The sequence below is a fragment of the Nerophis lumbriciformis genome, linkage group LG22 (genome assembly GCF_033978685.3).
Source record: "Nerophis lumbriciformis linkage group LG22, RoL_Nlum_v2.1, whole genome shotgun sequence".
NCBI lineage: Eukaryota > Metazoa > Chordata > Actinopteri > Syngnathiformes > Syngnathidae > Nerophis > Nerophis lumbriciformis.
In genome coordinates, this window is record NC_084569.2 from 19673564 (window position 1) to 19695901 (window position 22338).

General features: G+C 41.8%; 1 protein-coding gene across 3 annotated transcripts in view; it reads right to left on the minus strand.

Annotated features, from left to right (window-relative positions):
* The window catches only part of cacna1ia (calcium voltage-gated channel subunit alpha1 Ia), a 352101-nt gene that overhangs the window by 108119 nt on the left and 221644 nt on the right, over nt 1–22338 (minus strand). For all 3 annotated transcript variants that reach the window (XM_072915676.1, XM_061974102.2, XM_061974103.1), the window contains 3 exons: nt 19330–19430; nt 12164–12287; nt 4766–4834 (listed from right to left, as the gene is read on the minus strand). In XM_072915676.1, the coding sequence (XP_072771777.1) occupies nt 4766–4834; nt 12164–12287; nt 19330–19430 (294 nt within the window). The remainder of the gene's footprint in view (nt 1–4765; nt 4835–12163; nt 12288–19329; nt 19431–22338) is intronic.

The following is a 22338-nucleotide window of genomic DNA, read 5'->3' on the forward strand; positions in this document are numbered from 1 at the left end:
GCTAATAAAACAAAACTAGCACAAAGGCATAACTATGGACATAAAACAAAACTTGCAAACTATGGCATGAATAAAGAAAACTTACTTGGAACGAGAAAAGAGCATGAAAAAGAGCAGCATGGATCATCAGCATGAATAACAAGGGTGTGTAGAGAGAGGGTGATGTCGCCAGACAGACTGCCTGGCAACTGGAAGCTTAAATAATACCGACATGATTAGTGAAAACAGGTGTGTGACTCAAAATGTGAAACAGGTGAAACTAATGGTTGCTATGGTGACAAAACAAGGGAGTGAAAAAGCACGAACTAAGTGTCCAAAACCCAAACAGTACATAACTTAAACAAAGCATTATCACAGACATGACAGACACCACAAATTTGGGTATCAATCCGATACCAAGTCGTTACAGGATCATACATTGGTCATATTCAAAGTCCTCATGTGTCCAGGGACATATTTCCTGTGTTCGTAAACATCTTTTTTTTTTTTTTTTAAACGAAAGAAGATGTTGTGATTAGGGATGTCCGATAATGGCTTTTTGCCGATATCCGATATTGTCCAACTCTTTAATTACCGATACCGATATCAACCGATATATACAGTCGTGGAATTAACACATTATTATGCCTAATTTGGACAACCAGGTATGGTGAAGATAAGGTACTTTTAAAACAAATTAGTACAATAAAATAAGATAAATACATTAAAAACATTTTCTTGAATAAAAAAGAAAGTAAAACAATATAAAAACAGTTACATTGAAACTAGTAATTAATGAAAATTAGTAAAATTAACTGTTAAAGGTTAGTACTATTCGTGGACCAGCAGCACGTAAATCATGTGTGCTTACGGACTGTATCCCTTGCAGACTGTATTGATATATATTGATATATAATGTAGGAACCAGAATATGAATAACAGAAAGAAACAACCCTTTTGTGTGAATGAGTGTAAATGGGGGAGGAAGGTTTTTTGGGTTGGTGCACTAATTGTAAGTGTATCTTGTGGTTTTTTATGTTGATTTAATAAAAATAAAAAAAACAAAACAAAAAAAAAACACAAAAAAAACGATACCGATAATAAAAAAACGATACCGATCATTTCCGATATTACATTTTAACGCATTTATCGGCCGATAATATCGGCAGGCCGATATTATCGGACATCTTTAGTTGTGATGCCAAAAAATATTGACGTAATCATAGTAGTATCGACTAGATACGTGCCTGTACTTGATATCATTACAGTGGATGTCAGGTGTAGATCCACCCATGGCGTTTGTTTACATTGTGACGCCGGTGAGCTACGGTGTGTAGTGAAGCCTGTTTAGCTATTCCTCGTCCTGCAGGGACTTTATTTGTCGCCATGGAGGCGAGGATTAGTGATTTAGAAGTCGCTAAAACACTGCCGACGGCGGATGGACGTTAGCCGCTAACTAGCTAGCCATGTCTTAAAGCACCTCTTCCGGGCGTTTCAGTGTTATAACTTCACCTTTATCTTTAGTTTTTAAGCCAAAATGCGTCCGTTCTCCCTTTTCTGTCTACACACCGTGTCTGCTTGTAAGTACTCCGTGATTGTGCGCTGCCGAACATGCTCTGTTGCGTGTAAAACCAGCAATGTCACGACGTGACTTCGATGCGGGCAGAAGGGGTATAGTACCGAAAATGATTCATTAGTATCGCGGTACTATACTAATACCGGTATACCGTACATACTTGCCAACCTTGAGACCTCCGATTTTGGGAGGTGGGGGCGGGGGTGTTGGGGGGGCGTGGTGGGGGCGTGGCTAAGAGGGGAGGAGTATATTTACAGCTAGAATTCACCAAGTCAAGTATTTCATATATATATATATATATATATGTATATAACTGTCGAAAGAAACCTGATTGCCCCCTCAACGGGGGGTGCTTACAAACATCAGTTGTCTACCAATCTAAGGTAATACGCAAGGACATTAACACATCCGACACATATGTAGGATTAACCGAGGGAGAATTCAAAATCAGATGGAACAATCACAAGGCTTCTTTCAGGAACAAAAACCTGCGAAATACCACAGAACTCAGCAAACACATTTGGGACCTCAAAGACAATAATGTTGAATATTCAATAACATGGCAAATTCTTGCATCCAGCACACCTTACAATAGTGGTAATAAAAGATGCAACCTATGCTTGAAAGAGAAACTGTTTATTATTTACCGTCCAGACCTGTCATCCCTCAACAAGCGCAGCGAAATTGTAACAACATGCCGCCATAGACGGAAACACCTCCTAGGTAACACATGAGCCAATCACCACGCCCCTAGGCCAGCCTGTACCCACCCACTCTGTGCCCTATATAAACCATGGTATGCGAATGCTCCCATTAAAATCTCCTGATGATTGAGGGTACCCCCCCTCATGAAACAGGCCTGTAGAGATGAAATAGTCTTGTGATTTTTTCCCCACACATACATATATTGCGCTCTACTACGGTATCGAGCACTATTTTTTGGATAACCTTATTAAGACATATATATATATATATATATATATATATTCGCATTGCCGGCAGTAAGTCGGACACGTTTCCGGTGAGGGTTGGACTCCGCCAAGGCTGCCCTTTGTCACCGATTCTGTTCATAACTTTTATGGACAGAATTTCTAGGCGCAGTCAAGGCGTTGAGGGGATCCGGTTTGGTGGCTGCAGGATTAGGTCTCTGCTTTTTGCAGATGATGTGGTCCTGATGGCTTCATCTGGCCAGGATCTTCAGCTCTCACTGGATCGGTTAGCAGCCGAGTGTGAAGCGACTGGGATGAGAATAAGCACCTCCAAGTCCGAGTCCATGGTTCTCGCCCGGAAAAGGGTGGCGTGCCATCTCCAGGTTGGGGAGGAGATCTTGCCCCAAGTGGAGGAGTTCAAGTACCTCGGAGTCTTGTTCACGAGTGAGGGAAGAGTGGATCGTGAGATCGACAGGCGGATCGGTGCGGCGTCTTCAGTAATGCGGACGCTGTATCGATCCGTTGTGGTGAAGAAGGAGCTGAGCCGCAAGGCAAAGCTCTCAATTTACCGGTCGATCTACGTTACCATCCTCACCTATGGTCACGAGCTTTGGGTTATGACCGAAAGGACAAGATCACGGGTACAAGCGGCCAAAATGAGCTCTCCCTTAGAGATAGGGTGAGAAGCTCTGTCATCCGGGGGGAGCTCAAAGTAAAGCCGCTGCTCCTCCACATCGAGAAGAGCCAGATGAGGTGGTTCGGGCATCTGGTCAGGATGCCACCTGAGCGCCTCCTTTGGGAGGTGTTTAGGGCACGTCCGACCGGTAGGAGGCCACGGGGAAGACCCAGGACACGTTGGGAAGACTATGTCTCCCGGCTGGCCTGGGAACGCCTCGGGATCCCCCGGGAGGAGCTGGACGAAGTGGCAGGGGAGAGGGAAGTCTGGGCTTCCCTGCTTAGGCTGCTGCCCCCGCGACCCGACCTCGGATAAGCGGAAGAAGATGGATGGATGGATGGATGGATGGATGGATATATATATGTATATATATATATATATATATATATATATATATATATATATATATATATAAAATAAATATATATTTATTTTATTGTATATATATATATATATATATATATATATATATGTATATATATATATATATATATATATAAAAGAAATACTTGAATTTCAGTGTTCATTTATTTACACATATACTTGTTGAGTTAAGGGTTGAATTGTCCATCCTTGTTCTATTCTCTGTCACTATTTTTCTAATCATGCTGAACACCCTCTCTGATGATGCATTGCTGTGTGGCACGCACAATAGTGCTTTCATCAAATGCACTAGATGGCAGTATTGTTCTGTTTAAGAGTGTCATACCATTTCTGTTTACGGCAGACGAACTGCTTTACGGTAGACCAAAACGTGACTGCTGTTGTTGTGTGTTGTTACCGCGCTGGGAGGACGTTAATGAAACTGCCTAACAATAAACCCACATAAGGAACCAAGAACTTGCCCTCGATCATTCTACAGTTATAACGTGATTGGGCAGGCATGCTGTTTACATTGTGGGAAAGCGGACGTGAAAACAGGCTGTTGACAGGTCACTCAGGTCCGCCTGAATTTCGGGAGATTTTCGGGGGATAATTTGTCCCGGGAGGTTTTCGGGAGAGGCGCTGAATTTCGGGAGTCTCCCGGAAAATCAGGGTTAGGGTTGGCAAGTATGATACCGTACAACCCTAGTCTACGCTGGTACATCCGCTTGTGATTTACAAAGGCATGCAATCTGCAGGTTTAAAAGAAAAAATAAGCAATCAATCAGTTGCGCATTGCACCAAGAGTCCCCCCACACCCTCCCTCCAAATAATCACCAAAAAAAAAACCCACGGTGACCACTTCATCATGCGTCTTTTACTTTCGCTGCATCTTGTACACAACTGAGCTCAGCGGTGGAGTCCTGCAGAGAGATGAATGCTGCACCCACCAACATGTGTTATGTAGACACACGGGCCTCAGACACAGAGGGTTACATGCACAGCCTGGCCGGGGGGGCTGACAAGTCTGCGGCTGCTTGACGGCGCGTGATTGGTTAATAATTGATCGTGGGAGTGCATAATGGATGGCCCACTTGTGCCAAAGAATCACAGGGAAAACAGAGACGTGCAGAGAGGATGCATGCAAGGAACGGGGGGGGGTGAAGCAGACGGAACATGCGCGAGGAGGGATCAACTCTGTGCAGTGAATGGCCATAACAGCACGAGGTAGTAAAGTGTTACCTTGAGTGTCATCTCGCTCACAAAAATGGCGGTAAAGATGTAGTTGGAGATGGTGAGAAACACTCTTTCCTGAATTAAAAGAGACACACAGACAACAAGAGAGATTCGCAGTTAAAAAAAGAAAAAAAAGAACAAGAGATGATGCGACAATAAGGAGTAGTAAAGTCTTCCTTATAGCCCCTTTTATGTCATAAAAGTTAATTAAGCCTGAGATTGAAGTTATCGCCCAAAACGGCCGCTCGGAAGGAATAGTCGCTCATGTTGAGAGTCGGTCCACGTAACGTTTTAACTGGATCGTCGAAAGCAGAGACGGTTTTCTTTTATTTGTTGGTGAATTTATAAACGATATAAATATGTATCATATTGGCTGGAATGATTGCCACTGGAGTCTCCTACAGTTGTCTGCTTAGACCATACTTGCCAACCTTGAGACCTCCGATTTCGGGAGGTGGGGGTGGAGGGAGGGGGGGCGTGGTCAGGGGTGGGGCGGGGCGTGGTTGGGGGAGTGGTTAAGAGGGGAGGAGTATATTCCATCCATCCATCCATTTTCTACCGCTTATTCCCTCGGGGTCGCGGGGGCCGCTGGAGCCTATCTCAGCAGGGTGTACCCCGCCTTCCGCCCGATTGTAGCTGAGATAGGAGTATATTGACAGCTAGAATTCACCAAGTCAAGTATTTAATACATATATATATATATATATACATCCTGAAAATATGCAAACAAAACTGTGTTTCGATAATTGATACTTCAAACTTGCATAAATAAATAAATATTAAGGAATATAACATAACTTGGCTTCTGAGAGCTTCAAAATGTAATGAATAAAATGCGAAAGTTGTTGATGAACAAGCAATTATTTTAATAATTAAATATGGTCATTTTAAATGAATTATCATGATAATTTAAAATTAATTATTTCAAATATGTTTATTTTAATGTATAATTCTATGGCTGGATGTAATAAGGAGTCAGAAAAAATACAAATAAAAATACAATTAATTTTGATGTTTTTAGCAAAATATAGTAAAAATGTATTTAGTTATTTAAAAAAAATTAATAAATATATTTATTTCTAGGTAAGATAAACATAATACAATTTGTCTCTAGTCTGGATGATTTAGTTCTTGTCACCCTGTTGTCCTTCCGTCGTGAAAAAAGGCTGTCCTCACTCAGGTCCTCATCAAATCGGGAGATTTTCGGGAGAATATTTGTCCCGGGAGGTTTTCGGGAGAGACGCTGAATTTCGGGAGTCTCCCGGAAAATTCGGGAGGGTTGGCAAGTATGGCTTAGACTTAGACACACTTTATTGATCCACAAGGGAAATTGTACCACAGTAGCTCAGTTTCGAAGGATGGAAAGGGTAACTTTGAGACCTCCGAATTCGGGAGATGGGGGAGGGTTTGGTGGTAGCGGGGGGTGTATATTGTAGCGTCCCGGAAGAGTTAGTGCTGCAAGGGGTTCTGGGTAGTGAAGTGAAGTGAATTATATTTATATAGCGCTTTTCTCTAGTGACTCAAAGCGCTTTACATAGTGAAACCCATTATCTAAGTTACATTTCAACCAGTGTGGGTGGCACTGGAAGCAGGTGGGTAAAGTGTCTTGCCCAAGGACACAACGGCAGTGACTAGGATGGTGGAAGCGTGTCATGATCCGTGGTCCGGATCATGTTTAGTTTAGTTATGTTCTGTTAGTTTTGGACTCCCTCAGTTCCTGGTTGTGCACTTCCTTGTTTGAGTTTGTTACCATGGTTACGTATTATTTTCACCTTCCTCTGTTATTCGGGAAGCACACTTGTGCCTAATCAAGAGACACTATTTAAGCCTGCTTTTCTGTTCACTCGTCCTGGCTTCCATGTTTGCTGTATGCAACAGTCACGTTTGTTTATTCCTGGTCTTGATTCCTGATTCCTGATTCCGGTGCTAAGTAAGTTTTTGTTTTAGCTTCTCGTGCGAACGGCACGCTTTCCTTTTGTTTTGTTTTTGTCTGTTTGTATCCATTTACTATTTAAGTTAAATAAACCAAATCCTACCTGCACGCTTTCGTCCGGAGTGTCCGTGTTGCATCAGAGGAACGTTCCCGCATAAATATGCGACCCCCACGTGACAAAGCGGGGATCGAACCTGCAACCCACAAGTTGCTGGCACGGCCGCTGTACCAACCGAGCTATACCGCCCCAATTTTATTTGTTATGTTGTGTTTATGTTGTGTTACGGTGCGGATGTTCTCCCGAAATGTGTTTGTCATTCTCGTTTGGTGTGGGTTCACAGTGTGGCGCATATTTGTAACAGTGTTAAAGTTGTTTATACGGCCACCCTCAGTGTGACCTGTATGGCTGTTGACCAAGTATGCTTGCATTCACTCATGTGTGCGTGAAAGCCGTATATATTGTGTGACTCGGCCGGCACGCTGTTTGTATGGAGGAAAAGTGGACGTGACGACAGGTTGTAGAGGATGTTAAAGGCAGTGCCTTTAAGGCACGCCCCCAATATTGTTGTCCGGGTGGAAATCGGGAGACATTCGGGAGAATTGTTGCCCCGGGAGATTTTCGGGAAGGGCACTGAAATTCGGGAGTCTCCCGGGCAAGTATGGGAAAAGGTAAGGATGGAAAGGATAATGCAGGTGTGAAATAGACTAAAAATGTACCACAGTTGCAATATAAAATATAACATATATGTAATATTAGCCTGCGATGAGGTGGCGACTTGTCCAGGGTGTACCCCGCCTTCCGCCCGATTGTAGCTGAGATAGGCTCCAGCGCCCCCCCGCGACCCCAAAGGGAATAAGCGGTAGAAAATGGATGGATGGATGTAATATTAGCATATTATATATACAGTATATGATATATACTGATATACTATATTATTATGTTATATTATATTTGTATATAATAAATACAATATATAACAAATCCCAATTACAATGTACAATAGTACAGTATATGTAACGGCTGCAGCAAAAAAAAAAAAAAAAAAAAAGGCAGCATAAAATAGAGAGTAGATCCAGCAGTGCTGTGGTGTACTCAAGCAAAGAACTGCCATAGCTGCTTTCAAATTAGGGCCAAGTAAAAAAAAAACAAAAAAAAAAACTCTGGCCTTAACAGCTGTGGCTGTAGGCAACATCCTGATGTAGGCGTGTCCTTACCGCGAAGGCAACATTGTTTCCGTCACTGCTATTGCCTGCTTCCAATTAACGCCATGTCCTCATTAAGATTTATGGAAATAATTCCAAACACTACAATAAGTGCTTTTACAGTGTATGATTATTTCCTATCTCTATATTTGGACACACCTGAAGTTACAAAAAAAATATGTTTTTAAAGTCGTAACGAAGAGCGAGTAATCCGCAGTCATGCATAACCAGAGCCAATCCTCCCTATATGTAGTTCTGCGTGAATAAGCACGTAATATGTCAATTCATGAATGACATAATGCTCCATATGAAATATAACCGCAACTGGATTCCTAGCTCCTTCCAGCTCTGTCACTGATAAGAATATAATGACATATTTGTCCAGGAATTGTGGCGAGCTGTTTTGTTCTACATGATCGTACTTGGTTCAAATCCTGGGCAGATATGTGTGCGGAAAATATGCAGATATATGAGTACATTTGTTATATTACACAAAAAAATGTATTAATAATTCATTTTCCATGAATTTGTTTGAGAACAAAATATATACATCAAATTTAATTAAAGTTTGATTAAAAGATATACATATATTTTCAAATATAAAAAACAAGTGTACAAATGTTGTAACGTGGAAAGCCTAAAAAATAAAAAAATAAAAAAAATAAAAAAATCTGTTTAGGACCCCAATAAAGCCATGACTTTCGCTTATTTTTACTCGACTAGTACGAGTTATGATGTCATTGCCTGTGATGTTAATAAAGCTGCGTTCCTCAAACACATACCTTATTTTGCGGACTATAAGCCGCTACTTTTTTCCGAAGGTTTAAAGGCGAACTGCACTTTTTTGGGGGGGTATTTTGCCTATTGTTCACAATCATTATGAGGGACAAGAACACACATGTCTTTTTTGGGGGGTGGGTTTTAAAGATGATTAAAAAAACCACTTGGAAGATGCAGCTAATTGGAGTCACCATTGTAGCCTTTGCGGAGAATGCATATATATTTAAGAGTTCTTTCTTTATTCATAGTCATGTTTAAAACAGCTAGTGTTTTTCCATTTGTACTCTTTCTATTTTTTCATTTTATTTCCGCAAGTAAACTGTGTGTGTTACCTTGAAGGCTTGCAATGTAGGAGTTGGAGTACTCCCTTATATCTTATCTGTAGTAGAACAATGAGCCTGTATTCCTTTCTGGAGAGGGTGGGGGCTTTCTTCTTATGCAAGAAGTTGTCTCTTCCGTTTGAATGTTAGACCATTTCGAGAGGCCGGTATGAATGTATTGATGTGGGCTGGTCTCCTGAAGCTTCAGTAAAACATGATAATATTTCTATTCTGTCTTGATGGTCCTTCTTACTCTGCATATATGTCATCTGAAAGAATTTGGGATTGACCAGTGATTTTAATTTTCTGGGAGGAAAGGCTGGTCAGACGCAACACCTTCAAAGCCCTCTAAAACAACTTCCAAACCCTCCATCAACGTTATATATACACAGTGCAAGTCTATATATAATGTAGCAACAGACATGTTCATAACAATACGTAATACGTTCATTATTTACCGTATTTTGGTCATTTTAATCATTGCCGGAACTAATTATTCGACGCATTCATTTCCGTTTCCATAGCGGCGCACGTCAGAATTCTGGCAACAACCCCGAGTGTGTTTTAATCACGACAGATTCCGTAACAGACAACAAAGACGGTTATTTTTGGACGGATGATGATTCCCAACCTTATCTTTTTGAAGTTGAATTTACGGAGGATGAACTACTGCTTCTGGAAGCGAGTACAAAAGAAGAGTACGATGTTGGAGCAGACGGAAGCCGAGAAACTAAGGTGGAAGTGAATCGAAGTTGCAAAATGTGTAATTTGGAGCCGAGCTATTTCGACATAAATGGATTGCTTACCCATAATTAACCGTAAAAAAATGTCCCTGGCCAGCTGGACCAAACAGACAACTGTCCATCGAGTAAGAGACACTTTATATTGATCATGATACACGCAGTTCTTCATGTGTTAGTACAACTACAGTACATACGCTGTCTGGCTCGCTGTGTAACATGAAATGTGGGCTAATTTTTTACAGATACTGTTGTATGATTGTTCGTATTTTTCAGATTGGTGTCGTATCGCAGGCGTTTCGTGCTGACGTAGAAGCTTGCTTATCTCTTGCCGTAGTTAGCTTCTACGGCTAATGTGGTAGCATGCTGATGTGTTAGTACGATAGAAAATTAGTTCCTCAGTGTTCGCTCTTACAATAACAATGTCGCTACAGTTTGGTTATTACATGGGTTACGGAACGTAAATGAATGCATTTTCAAAGTGATTTAGAGGAAGAATTGATTGCTCCCATTAGCTGTATTGCTAGCCACCAAAAACTAGCAGATTTGTATATGTTAGAAAGCGAAAAAAAAAACTCAAAAACTTTTGTCTTCTTGTCTTTCATAATGATTGTGAACGATAGGCAAAATTCCAGAAAAAGTGCAGTTCCCCTTTAAACCATGGAATTTATAAAATAGTGCAGCCAATTAATGGATTTTTCTTTGCAAACGGCCACAACGTTTTGTACTCAACAAATAGTTTTCATGAAACAGCGACAGAGAAGCTGAGAAGGTGTGTTATTGTTTGTGCAATGGCGCCATCTTTTGGATAAGTTTGCCCACTGCAGGTGCTTAGTTTAGCGCTGTTTAGTGCATTGGACCGAAAGTATAAGTGCCGTTCCATCTACCGGTACTAGTCATCCATAGCCTTTCCACGAGTATGGTTTCTTCATTCATCATTTCAAGCAATGTTTGTAAGTTCTACAATATAACCAAAACAATTCAGATTTACTAAACGGTCACGTTTTATTGTAGTGTTTTCATGCATATTTGTACGTGCTATCGTAACGTAATCAAGCTGGCGTCGTTAGCACTAGCGAACATGCTAACACGTTTACAAGTGTCTTTGTTAGTATTATTAACTTACAACGGCATTATTTTTGTACTGTTTCAGTTTCACAAATTCCTCAGTAAATTCATCAAAGTGTCACTGTGGAGTTTTTGAGTCTGTTTTTTCCTGATTGGAAAGCTAGCTTACGCAGCTTGTGGGTTTATGACGATGACTTCTGTTTTGTTTGATCAGCCGTTTTACTGCCTTGTGACAGGCACCGTTTGGAAACAATTAAGGTATGTGAATAAACATGTACGGTAACACTTTAGTATGGGGAACATATTCTAAGTATAGCTCGGTTGGTAGAGTGGCTGTGCCAGCAACTTGAGGGTTCCAGGTTCCATCCCCGCTTCCGCCATTTTAGTCACTGCCGTTGTGTCCTTGGGCAAGACACTTTACCCACCTGCCCCCAGTGCCACCCACACTGGTTTAAATGTAACTTAGATATTGGGTTTCACTATGTAAAGCGCTTTGAGTCACTAGAGAAAAAGCACTATATAAATATAATTCACTTCACTTCACTGAGTAACAAAGACTTAATTTAGAGTTATTTGGACACTAGGGGAACATATCCTAAGTAACAAAGACTTAATTTAGAGTTATTTGGACACTAGGGGAACATATCCTAAGTAACAAATACTTAATTTAGAGTTATTTGGACACTAGGGGAACATATCCTAAGTAACAAATACTTAATTTAGAGTTATTTGGACACTAGGGGAACATATTCTAAGTAACAAAGACTTAATTTAGAGTTATTTGGTTAGGGTTTGGTTTAGGGGGTTAGGGTAAGTAATGGTGAATATGTTCCCCATACTAAAGTGTTACCAGCTTACTGGTTGTATAATAAGGCCATGCAGAATAAGGCATTATTAAGTACTTAATAATGACTAATTAAAAGCCAATATGTTACTAATTTGCATGTTAATAAGCAACCATTAATGACGAATATGTTCCCCATACTAAAGTGTTACCACATTTACAAAGTCTTTCAATGTAAATAACTCATTTCACAATGTATATGTCTGCGGCTTATAGTCCTGTGTGGCTAACATATGGAAACATTTCAAGTCTTTAGTGGTTTCATTTTTTGTCATTTTCATTGTTTTTTTTCCAAATCTAATGAGTTTGTAGCTAATACCACACATCTGTACATGTAAATGCAGCGTGCAAAGGCACCGTTGCAGATAATTCAATATTGTCTTGTAATTAATCCCATGTAAACGCGTTAAATAATAATACAAACTATAAATATATTATATTGCTCCTATATTTTTTTGCATAATCTTCCCATTCCCAACTGGTAAACACACACGCCCATGCATTTGTTTGCTTTACCAAGCTGCCCTGCAGTATCTTGGGCCTCTCCAGCGCCACTGTGATGCAGTTGGAGAAGATGAAGGCCAGCACCACGTAATCAAACAGCTTATGAGTGATGATAGACTGGCAAATCTGCCTGAACCTGGGTTAAAAATGACAGGAGAGAGCACAGTTAGAAAAGTGAAACTCATCTACTATAACTACTGCACATCTGTTCCAAGACAATCTTCGACAAATTGCAACACACGAGGAAGCCCCAGCCTGCTGTTATAATGCAACAGACAGACACCGCATCAAAAACCATAGAAGGGGGTGAAACCAACTGAATGCGCATTTCCCACATTTGGCACGTGGCACTGTTTCTGCTGCCCAAAAGCAATTAAATATCCTCACATTGATGTCTATTGGAAAGAACGGAAAGAAAGTCAAGTTCATTGCAATGCCTGCATCTATACCAAAGATGATTAATTCATGCGTTCGTTACGTCTCGTCTCGATTACTATAAGGTATTTTCGGGTCTCCCTATGTCTAGCTATAAAAGATTACAGTTGGTACAAAATGCGGCTTCTATAGACTTTTGACAAGAACAAGAAAGTTTGATCATATTACACCTATACTGGCTCACCTGCACTGGCTTCCTGTGCACTTAAGGTGCGACTTTAAGGTTTTACTACTTACGTATACAATACTAAACGGTCTAGATCAGGGGTCGGCAACCCGCGGTTCCGGAGCCACATGCGGCTCTTTGATCACTCTGATGCGGCTCAGCTGCATACTTTTCGACCCCCCCGATTTTCCCGGGAGACTTCCGGATTTCAGTACCTCTCGTAGGAAACCCCCGGAATTAATAATCACCAATTCTCACCCTTATAATAATAATAAGGGCGTGCCATGATGGTACAGTACTTAACTACCTTTGCAATCTGTACTAACATGCATCTTCTGCTTGCACACGCAAGTGACAGCAAGGCATACTTGGTCAATAGCCACACAGGTTACACTGACGGTGGTCATATAAAACAACTTTAACACTCTTACTAATAATGCGCCACACTTTGAACCAAAACCAAACAAGAATGACAAACACATTTCGGGAGAACATCTGCACCTTAACACAACATAAACACAACAGAACAAATACCCAGAATCCCATGCAGCCCTGACTCTCCCGGGCTACATTATACACCCCTGCTACCACCAAACCCCGCCCCCACCCCAACCCTGCTCCCTCACACATCAACCCCCCACCCCCCTCTGTGCGTCGGTTGAGGTGGGCGGGGTTTGGTAGCAGGGGTGTATAATGTAGCCCGGAAGAGTTAGGGCTGCATGGGATTCTGGGTATTTGTTCTGTTGTGTTTATGTTGTGTTACGGTGCAGATGTTCTCCCGAAATGTGTTTGTCATTCTTGTTTGGTGTGGGTTCACAGTGTGGCGCATTATTAGTAAGAGTGTTAAAGTTTTTTATACCGACCCCGTCAGTGTAACCAGTGTGGTTGTTGACCAAGTATGCCTTGCTGTCACTTACGTGAGCAAGCAGAAACCCCATACAACGTGTGGCTGGCCCGGCACGCTGGTTGTAGTGTGCGTTTAATGCTGTACCATCACGGCACGTCCGAGAGAATAGTTGCCCTAAAGTTCGTAGCCTGCCGGATTTGTTCGACGCTGTCAAGCGCCACTAACATTCAATTGTCATATTACGGTGTGGGCCGCGTGTCTGAGACCCTTGGTTAATACATAGCACAAAGCAAAAAACAACAACTTTGTAGGCAGTGTTATTTCATGTTAAATTTCAAAACATTTTTGTGGCTCCCAGTGTTTTCTTTAATTTGTGAAACTGGTCAAAATGGCTCTTTGACTGGTAAAGGTTGCCGACCCCTGGTCTAGATCCATCCTATCTTGCTGATTGTATTGTACCATATGTCTGCGTTCAAAGAACTCCGGCTTATTAGTGATTCCCAGAGCCCAAAATAAGTCTGCGGGCTATAGAGCGTTTTCTGTTCCGGCTCCAGTACTCTAGAATGCCCTCCCGGTAACAGTTAGAGATGCTACCTCAGTAGAAATTACTCAATTCGCAATGTCTGCAGTTTATAGCCCTATATGGCTAATATATGGAAACATATTTTTTTCTTTCCAAATTTAGTGGGTGCAGCTTATACACCGGCGTACTCTGTAGTCCGGAAAATACGGTATGTATTTATGTTTACAACAACCAAAGCAAAAATGGTTTCAAGTTAGGGCTGGACGATATATCGATATACTCGATATATCACGGGTTTGTCTCTGTGCGATATAGAAAATGACTATATCGTGATATTCGAGTATACGTTCTCACGCAGTTGCTTTTAGCTGCGGGCATTACACTACATGCGTTTCTCACTCTTTGTTGTCTCTCCTACTCACAGAGACTTAAACAAGCGCACCTTGTTACATGCGTAACATATGTCACATATGTATACGCTCTCGCGGAGCAGAGAGGTAGCGACATGGGTAACGTTAGCTGTGGTGCTAGCGGTGTGGTGCGAGTGGTAATACGAGAGAAAGAAGGTGCGAATCTGGTAACAAATGAAGGAAGAAGAATTAAATCCCAAGAAAAACCGCACAGAGTCCATCGTCTGGCGGTGGTTTGGCTTCAAGCGGGAATATGTCGAACAGACAACCGTAATTTGTCAAGTGTGGGGCAAAAGTGTTGCTACAAAAAGTAGCAGTACTGCTAATTTGTAGCATCATTTTAAAAGTCACCCGCTAGGGAATGAAGAGTGCTTGAAACTCCGCATGTCAACATCTCCGTTCGGTGCCACACCAACAAAATGCCGAGGCAACCATTTCCACATCAACACCGTATGAAAAAAACAGAAGTATATAACATCCGCAGGAACCTACCACAAAGCAAATGATTTGATTTCCTATTATGCAGCTCATTTTTATTTGACAGTTATTGAAATATCTTGTGTGACATCATGCACAAAAGTGCACTTTATTTGTTTTAAACTATTGTAGTGGCGTTCATACTGCTGTGATTATATGCATCAAGTGTTCATTCAAGGCTAAGGCAAAATATCGAGATTAGAGATGCGCGGTTTGCGGACACACCCGCGGAGTCCGCGGATTATCCGCGGATCGGGCGGATGAAATTTAAAAAAATAAGATTTTATCCGCTCGCGGGTCGGGTCGGGCGGATTAATTAGATTTTTTTTTTTTTTTTTTTGCGGGTGGCAGTTAAACCAATTGGGAAATATATATACATAGTTAAATGTTGTTACCCACATACGAAAAACGAGCAGGCACCTGCTGCATATGCCACAACAGAAGAAAAAAAAAGAAAAGAGATGGACACTTTTACGGAGAGGAGAAGGGACGCCTCGCCGGGGTCCGGGACCGAGGCCCCTTCCCCCGAGAGGGCCCCACCGGGAGCCGTAGCTGAGGCGATCCGCAAGAAGGGCCCGACGCACGTCCAGGGTCACCACCGCGCCCACCGCACCGACACCCCGCCTCGTCCGCTTTCGCCGCGGCCGGCGTCACGCGCAGCAGGTAAGCAGCTTACCTGCCCGCCACCCCCGTGGCCGGGGGGCTCGTAACAGGGGTCACTCCGCGCGCTCCGCCCGCGCAGCTTACCTGCTTGCCACCCCTGTTGCCGGGGGCGCGTAACAGGGGTGGCAGTGCGCTCACGAAAGGGGTGGGGCTCACCCTGGTTGATATAGAGAGCAGGACGGTGGCCATGGAAGTCGGAACCCGCTAAGGGAGTGTGTAACAACCCACCTGCCGAATCAACTAGCCCTGAAAATGGATGGCGCTGGAGCGTGGGCCCATACCTGGCCGCCGCCGGCAGCGAGACGCGCTTGGAGGTGCGCTCAGCGCGGCTCCCATATGATTGCGCACTGGTGTGCGTCTGGGTCGTGACAGCGTGGCACGCGCAAGTCTGTGCTGCGTTGGATCAGTCTCCTTTCTTTAACAGGCAAAAGCTTTATAACCTCACCATACCTGCCAACTTTTAAATCAGAAAAACCTAGTAGCCAGGGTCCAAGGGCCGCAGGCCCCGGTAGGTCCAGGACAAAGTCCTGGTGGAGGGTTCAGGGCTTCGCCCCCCGACGCAAAATGATTATTAGCATTCAGACAGGTTAAAATGTTGCTAAAACCATCACTTTTCTATCAGTCACAGTGACTTTTCAAAACAAAAATATTACAGCAAAAATCATATGGGTTGATTGACATGTTTATTCTGTAAGCTAACTGCAATAGTTTGAAATTATTTTGACAGTTAATGCCAGTTATCCTGTCAACCTTTCACAAGACTTCAATTTGTTAATTGAAAGTATAAATAGTATAAACACTTTTAACAGTATGTCGTGCTGTGAAATACAGCTGACAGGATGGCGCACCAAACACGAAGCAAGGCCATGGTGCAGGAGAACAAAGGACTTCTTTCATTTAAGGTTTGTGATAAACCATCAAACTCATTCGTTAAAAGGACTCTATAGTAATATAAAGCGAATTTTTCTGGACATTATCATGCAAGAAAAGTTTATTTTTGGGATCGCGATCACCGCGTAATGATTTTTAAAGGTTGCATTACAAACATGTAACTGTCCCATGTGATCAGCCAGTGCGATTGGAAGTCCATGCTCAATTATTGCCTCCGTAAATAAAACTTCGGCATTTATCACATCCAAAGAATCTGTTTGGGCGACGAAAAACGTTGAAAGTTTTCCACTTGTATCGCTAGCAACGGCATTAGACTTGTGTTTTTTTGTCCCAACGTGGTCTTTTACATCGCTAATTCCTCCGTGTCCGATCGAAAAATCTTGTCTGCACAAGGTGCAATTCGCGTAGTTTTCACCCTTTTTTTTTTTTTTTTAATGTTAGATATATAACAACGGGCGGATGGCGGGCGGATGCAGTTCTGATCAAACGTTACATCGGGTGGATGGCGGATGGTTGACGACTTTCTGCCGCGGTTGCGGATGAAATAAATTGCCTATCCGCGCATCTCTAATCGAGATATATATCGTGTATCGTGACATGGCCTAAAAATATCGAGATATTAAAAAAAGGCCATATCGCCCAGCCCTATTTCAAGTCCTTAGTAGTTTCACTTTTTTGCCATTTTCAATGTTATTTTTTCCAAATCTAATGAGTTTGTAGCTAATACCACACATATAAAATACTAAACGGTCTAGCTCCATCCTATCTTGCTGATTGTATTGTACCAAATGTTCCGGCAAGAAATCTGCGTTCACAGAACTCCGGCTTGTTAGTGATTCCCAGAGCCCAAAAAAAGTATGCGGGCTATAGAGCGTTTTCTATTCGGGCTCCAGTACTCTGGAATGCCCTCCCGGTAACAGTTAGAGATGCTACCTCAGTAGAAGCATTTAAGTCCCATCTTAAAACTCATTTGTATACTCTAGCCTTTAAATAGACCCCCCTTTTAGACCAGTTGATCTGCCGTCTCTTTCCTGCTCTGCCCCCCACTATTGCGTACATGCTATCGTAATATAATAAAACTGGTGTTGTTAGCACTAGCGAATGCTAACACGTTTACAAGTGTCTATGTTAGTATTAATAACTTACAATGGCATTATTTTTGTATTGTTTCAGTTTCACAAATTCCTCAATAAATTCATTAAAGTGTCACCGTGGAGTTTTTGAGTCTGTTTAGCTGATTGGAGAACTAGCTTCTGCAGCTTGTGGGTCCATGACGATGACTTCTGTTTTGTTTGATCAGACGTTTTACTGCCTTGTGACACCCTTTGGAAACAATTAAGGTATGTGAATAAACATTTACAACATCTTTCTGTGTAAATAACTCATTTCGCAATGTCTGCGGTTTATAGTCCTATATGGCTAATATATGGAAACATATGTTTTTCTTTCCAAATTCAGTGGGTGCAGTTTATACACCGGCGTACTCTGTAGTCCGGAAAATATGGTACGCATTTATGTTTACAATAACCAAAACAAAAATGGTTTCAGGTCCTTAGTAGTTTCACTTTTTTGCCATTTTCAATGTTATTTTTTCCAAATCTAATGAGTTTGTAGCTAATACCACACATATAAAACACTAAACGGTCTAGCTCCATCCTATCTTGCTGATTGTATTGTACCATATGTCCCGGCAAGAAATCTGCGTTCACAGAACTCCGGCTTGTTAGTGATTCCCAGAGCCCCAAAAAATCTGCGGGCTATAGAGCTTTTTCTATTCGGGCTCCAGTACTCTGGAATGCCCTCCCGGTAACAGTTAGAGATGCTACCTCAGTAGAAGCATTTAAGTCCCATCTTAAAACTCATTTGTATACTCTAGCCTTTAAATAGACCCCCCTTTTAGACCAGTTGATCTGCCGTCTCTTTCCTGCTCTGCCCCCCACTACTGTGTACATGCTATCGTAATTAAATAAAACTGGTGTTGTTAGCACTAGCGAATGCTAACACGTTTACAAGTGTCTTTGTTAGTATTATTAACTTACAACGGCATTATTTTTGTATTGTTTCAGTTTCACAAATTCCTCAATAAATTCATTAAAGTGTCACCGTGGAGTTTTTGAGTCTGTTTAGCTGATTGGAGAGCTAGCTTCTGCAGCTTGTGGGTCCATGACGATGACTTCTGTTTTGTTTGATCGGATGTTTTACTGCCTTGTGACAGTCTTTAAATAGACCCCCCTTTTAAACCAGTTGATCTGTCGTCTCTTTTCTGCCCTGCCCCCCTCTCCTGCGTGGAGAGGTTATTAGAAGAACACATATGAAGTGCCAGCTGTTCAAAGTCGGGACCTGGGGTGGACCACTCATCTGTGCATCCCTTGATGACGTCTCTGCAATGGTGCAATGGTCAGTAGACCATTGCACCGGTCGCCCAGGAGGTGGGGGTTCCCACATCTGCGGTCCCCTGCAAGGTTTCTCATTGTATCCCATTGGGTTGAGTTTTTCCTTGCCCTGATATGGGAACTTAGCCGAGGATGTCGTTGTGACTTGTGCAGACCATTTAGACACTTGTGATTTAGGGCTATATAAATAAATTTGATTGATTGATTGATGCAGAGTATGAAATAAACCATTTACAAAGCGGCAATCGATCCCTGTGGCGTTTTGGCCCGTCTTTCGATAAGATGAGCAGGGCGGAATCTCTATTATTAATGTTTTGGTGTGAAATGCACCACGGGTACTTTATATCAAGGCACAGTAATGAAGGGGACTCACTTGTTCTGTGGAGAGAAGAGAAACACCGACCAGTCCTCCCTGGTCTCACACCAGTCTGGCTTGTGCGCCTCTAACATCTTCTGGATGCGGAAGCACAAACTCTGCAACACAACCCAACGCATTATGTCGTAAACGTAAAACGACGTTAGACCCACATGGTTTGAATTATTTACAGACGTGAAGCACATACGGGAAACGGCTCCGAGCGTCTACCAACATTACCATCTGTAAAGCGCTCTTACCCCGCTGTCTAAATAGTCTTCTCTAATTAACCGTGTTTCTCTCGTACACGGTCTTGTTTACAATAGAAACAATAGGGCCCCCGTGGGGCCTGATAGATAAGAAGTGCCGACTTTACACAAAGTGCTCGGAAATCCTGCACATGAGAGCAGGAGATTATTGCATGTGTAAAACGCCGCACTAAAACACACAAGAGCTAACGGCGGGGTTCGTGAACGCTACTGTTGATTGTATTTCTTTGTTGAGCTTAACAGCTGTCAAGGTTCCATCTGTGGAATTAGATGCCAAGAATAAACATTGATCCATCCATTTTCTACATTGTTTATCCTGTTAAGGATTACGGCAAAGGATGGAGCCAGTTGACAACATGGACCGGTTGCCGGTCAATCACAGGGCAATTGGAAGTGGGACAAGATATGGAAATGGAGCTATGTGAACCACTACACCACCAGTACCTTGGATTGCTAAATCCATGAGGTTATATTGTATTATATTATACAAAACCCAAAACCAGTGAAGTTCACATTGTGTAATTCGTAAATAAAAACAGAATACAATGATTTGCAAATGGGTTTCAACTTATATTCAAGTAAATAGACTGCAAAGACAAGATATGTAATGTTTGAACTGAGAAACTTAATGTTTTTTTTTTGCAAATAATCATAACTTAGAATTTAATGGCAGCAACACATTGCAAAAAAGTTGGCACAATCCGGATGGTTCTTTTTCTCTTTGTTCCGGAGGACATCCACTTTTTCCAAAAACAATTTTAAATGTGGACTCGTCAGACCACAGAACACTTTTCCACTTAGCATCAGTCCATCTTAGATGAGCTCGGGGCCAGCGAAGCCGGCGAATTTTCTGGGTGTTGTTGATAAATGGCTTTGGCTTTGCATAGTATATAAATAAATGATAAATGGGTTATACTTGCATAGCGCTTTTCTACCTTCAAGGTACTCCAAGCGCTTTGACAGTATTTCCACATTCACCCATTCACACACACATTCACACACTGATGGCGGGAGCTGCCATGCAAGGCGCTAACCCGCAGCCATCAGGAGCAAGGGGTGAAGTGTCTTGCCCAAGGACACAACGGACGTGACTAGGATGGTAGAAGGTGGGGATTGAACCCCAGTAACCTTCCGATTGCTGGCACGGCCACTCTACCAACTTCGCCACGCCGTAGAGTTTTAACTTGCACTTACAGATGTATTGACCAACTGTAGTTACTGACAGTGGTTTTCTGAAGTGTTCCTGAGCCCATGTGGTGATATCCTTTACACACTGATGTCACTTTTTGATGCTGTACCGCCTGAGGGATACAAGGTCCGTAATATCATCGCTTACGTGCAGTGATTTCTCCAGATTCTCTGAAACATTTGATGATATTACGGATTGGAGATGGTGAAATCCCTAAATTCCTTGCAATAGCTTGTTGAGAAATGTTGTTCTTAAACTGTTGGACAATTTGCTCACGCATTTGTTCACAAAGTGGTGACCCTCGCCCCATCCTTGTTTGTGAATGACTGAGCATTTTATGGAAGCTGCTTTTATACCCAATCATGGCACCCACCTGTTCCCAAATAGCCTGTTCACCTGTGGGATGTTCCAAATAAGTGTTCGATGAGCATTCCTCAACTTCCTCAGTCTTATTTGCCACTTGTGCCAGCTTTTTTGAAACATGTTGCAGGCATCAAATTCCACATGAGCTAATATATGCAAAAAATAAAGTTTTCCAGTTCGAACGTTAAGTATCTTGTCTTTGCAGTCTATTCAATTGAATATAGGTTGGAAAGGATTTGAAAATCATTGTATTCTGTTTTTATTTACAATTTACACAACGTGCCAACTTCACTGGTTTTGAGTTTTGTAATTTATAGGACCGATAAGTGTTTTACGAAGAAATACACCGTACTTACCCGAATGTAAGACACCTTTTTGGATTATTTAATTTTTTACATACAATTAAAGACACATCTTTAATATTAGTGGTAGATTGCCATGAAAAAAAGGTATAATAATTGTTTAATAACTTTTTTTTTTCAATATTGTGTGAGACAGGAAAAAAAAACTGAATTCTTTGGGCAGAATATTTTTGGTTCCAGATGTTGGTTTTGCAATACAAGACCCTAAATCAGGGATATTCAACAATATTGTTTTCCAGAAAGCTAAGGACCGGAGGGGGTCGGACTTCTCCCTTCAGTATTATTCTTATTTTGTATATTCCGGAGAATCAACGTCCTCTACAGCTTTTGGTCTATTTATTTTGTCAGTTACTCTGCTGGTCTATTTATTTTGTCAGTTACTCTGTTTTTCTTAGGCTCTATTTATTTTGTCACTATTTATTTACTCTGCTGTTTTTTGGGACTTCTTGCACAAAGTTAATCCAAGATCAAGTATGCTGCAAAAATGTCAGTCTCTTACACATTTGTTCAACTAAAACCTGCAGGCCACCAGCTGAATAGTGCAAATGAAGAAAAAGGAGAGGACCTAAAACACAACCTTGAGGAACACCACTAGTATAACTAAAGAAGTTGAACAAATGACTACTGACTGCATCTGAAGGAAACAAGTTACACCAACATCTAACTTACTTAAATCATATTGCAAAAAATATGTGTAACTGCCAAAAAAGACTTAAAGGGGTGCCTTGAGGAACCCCTCAGTTATGTAAATCACAAGTTATGACCCTCTATGTTTGCTAGCAAGGTTAAAATGTCAATGCAAGGACCTGCCAATGTATTTACAGTGGTCCAAGTTCCTCTATAC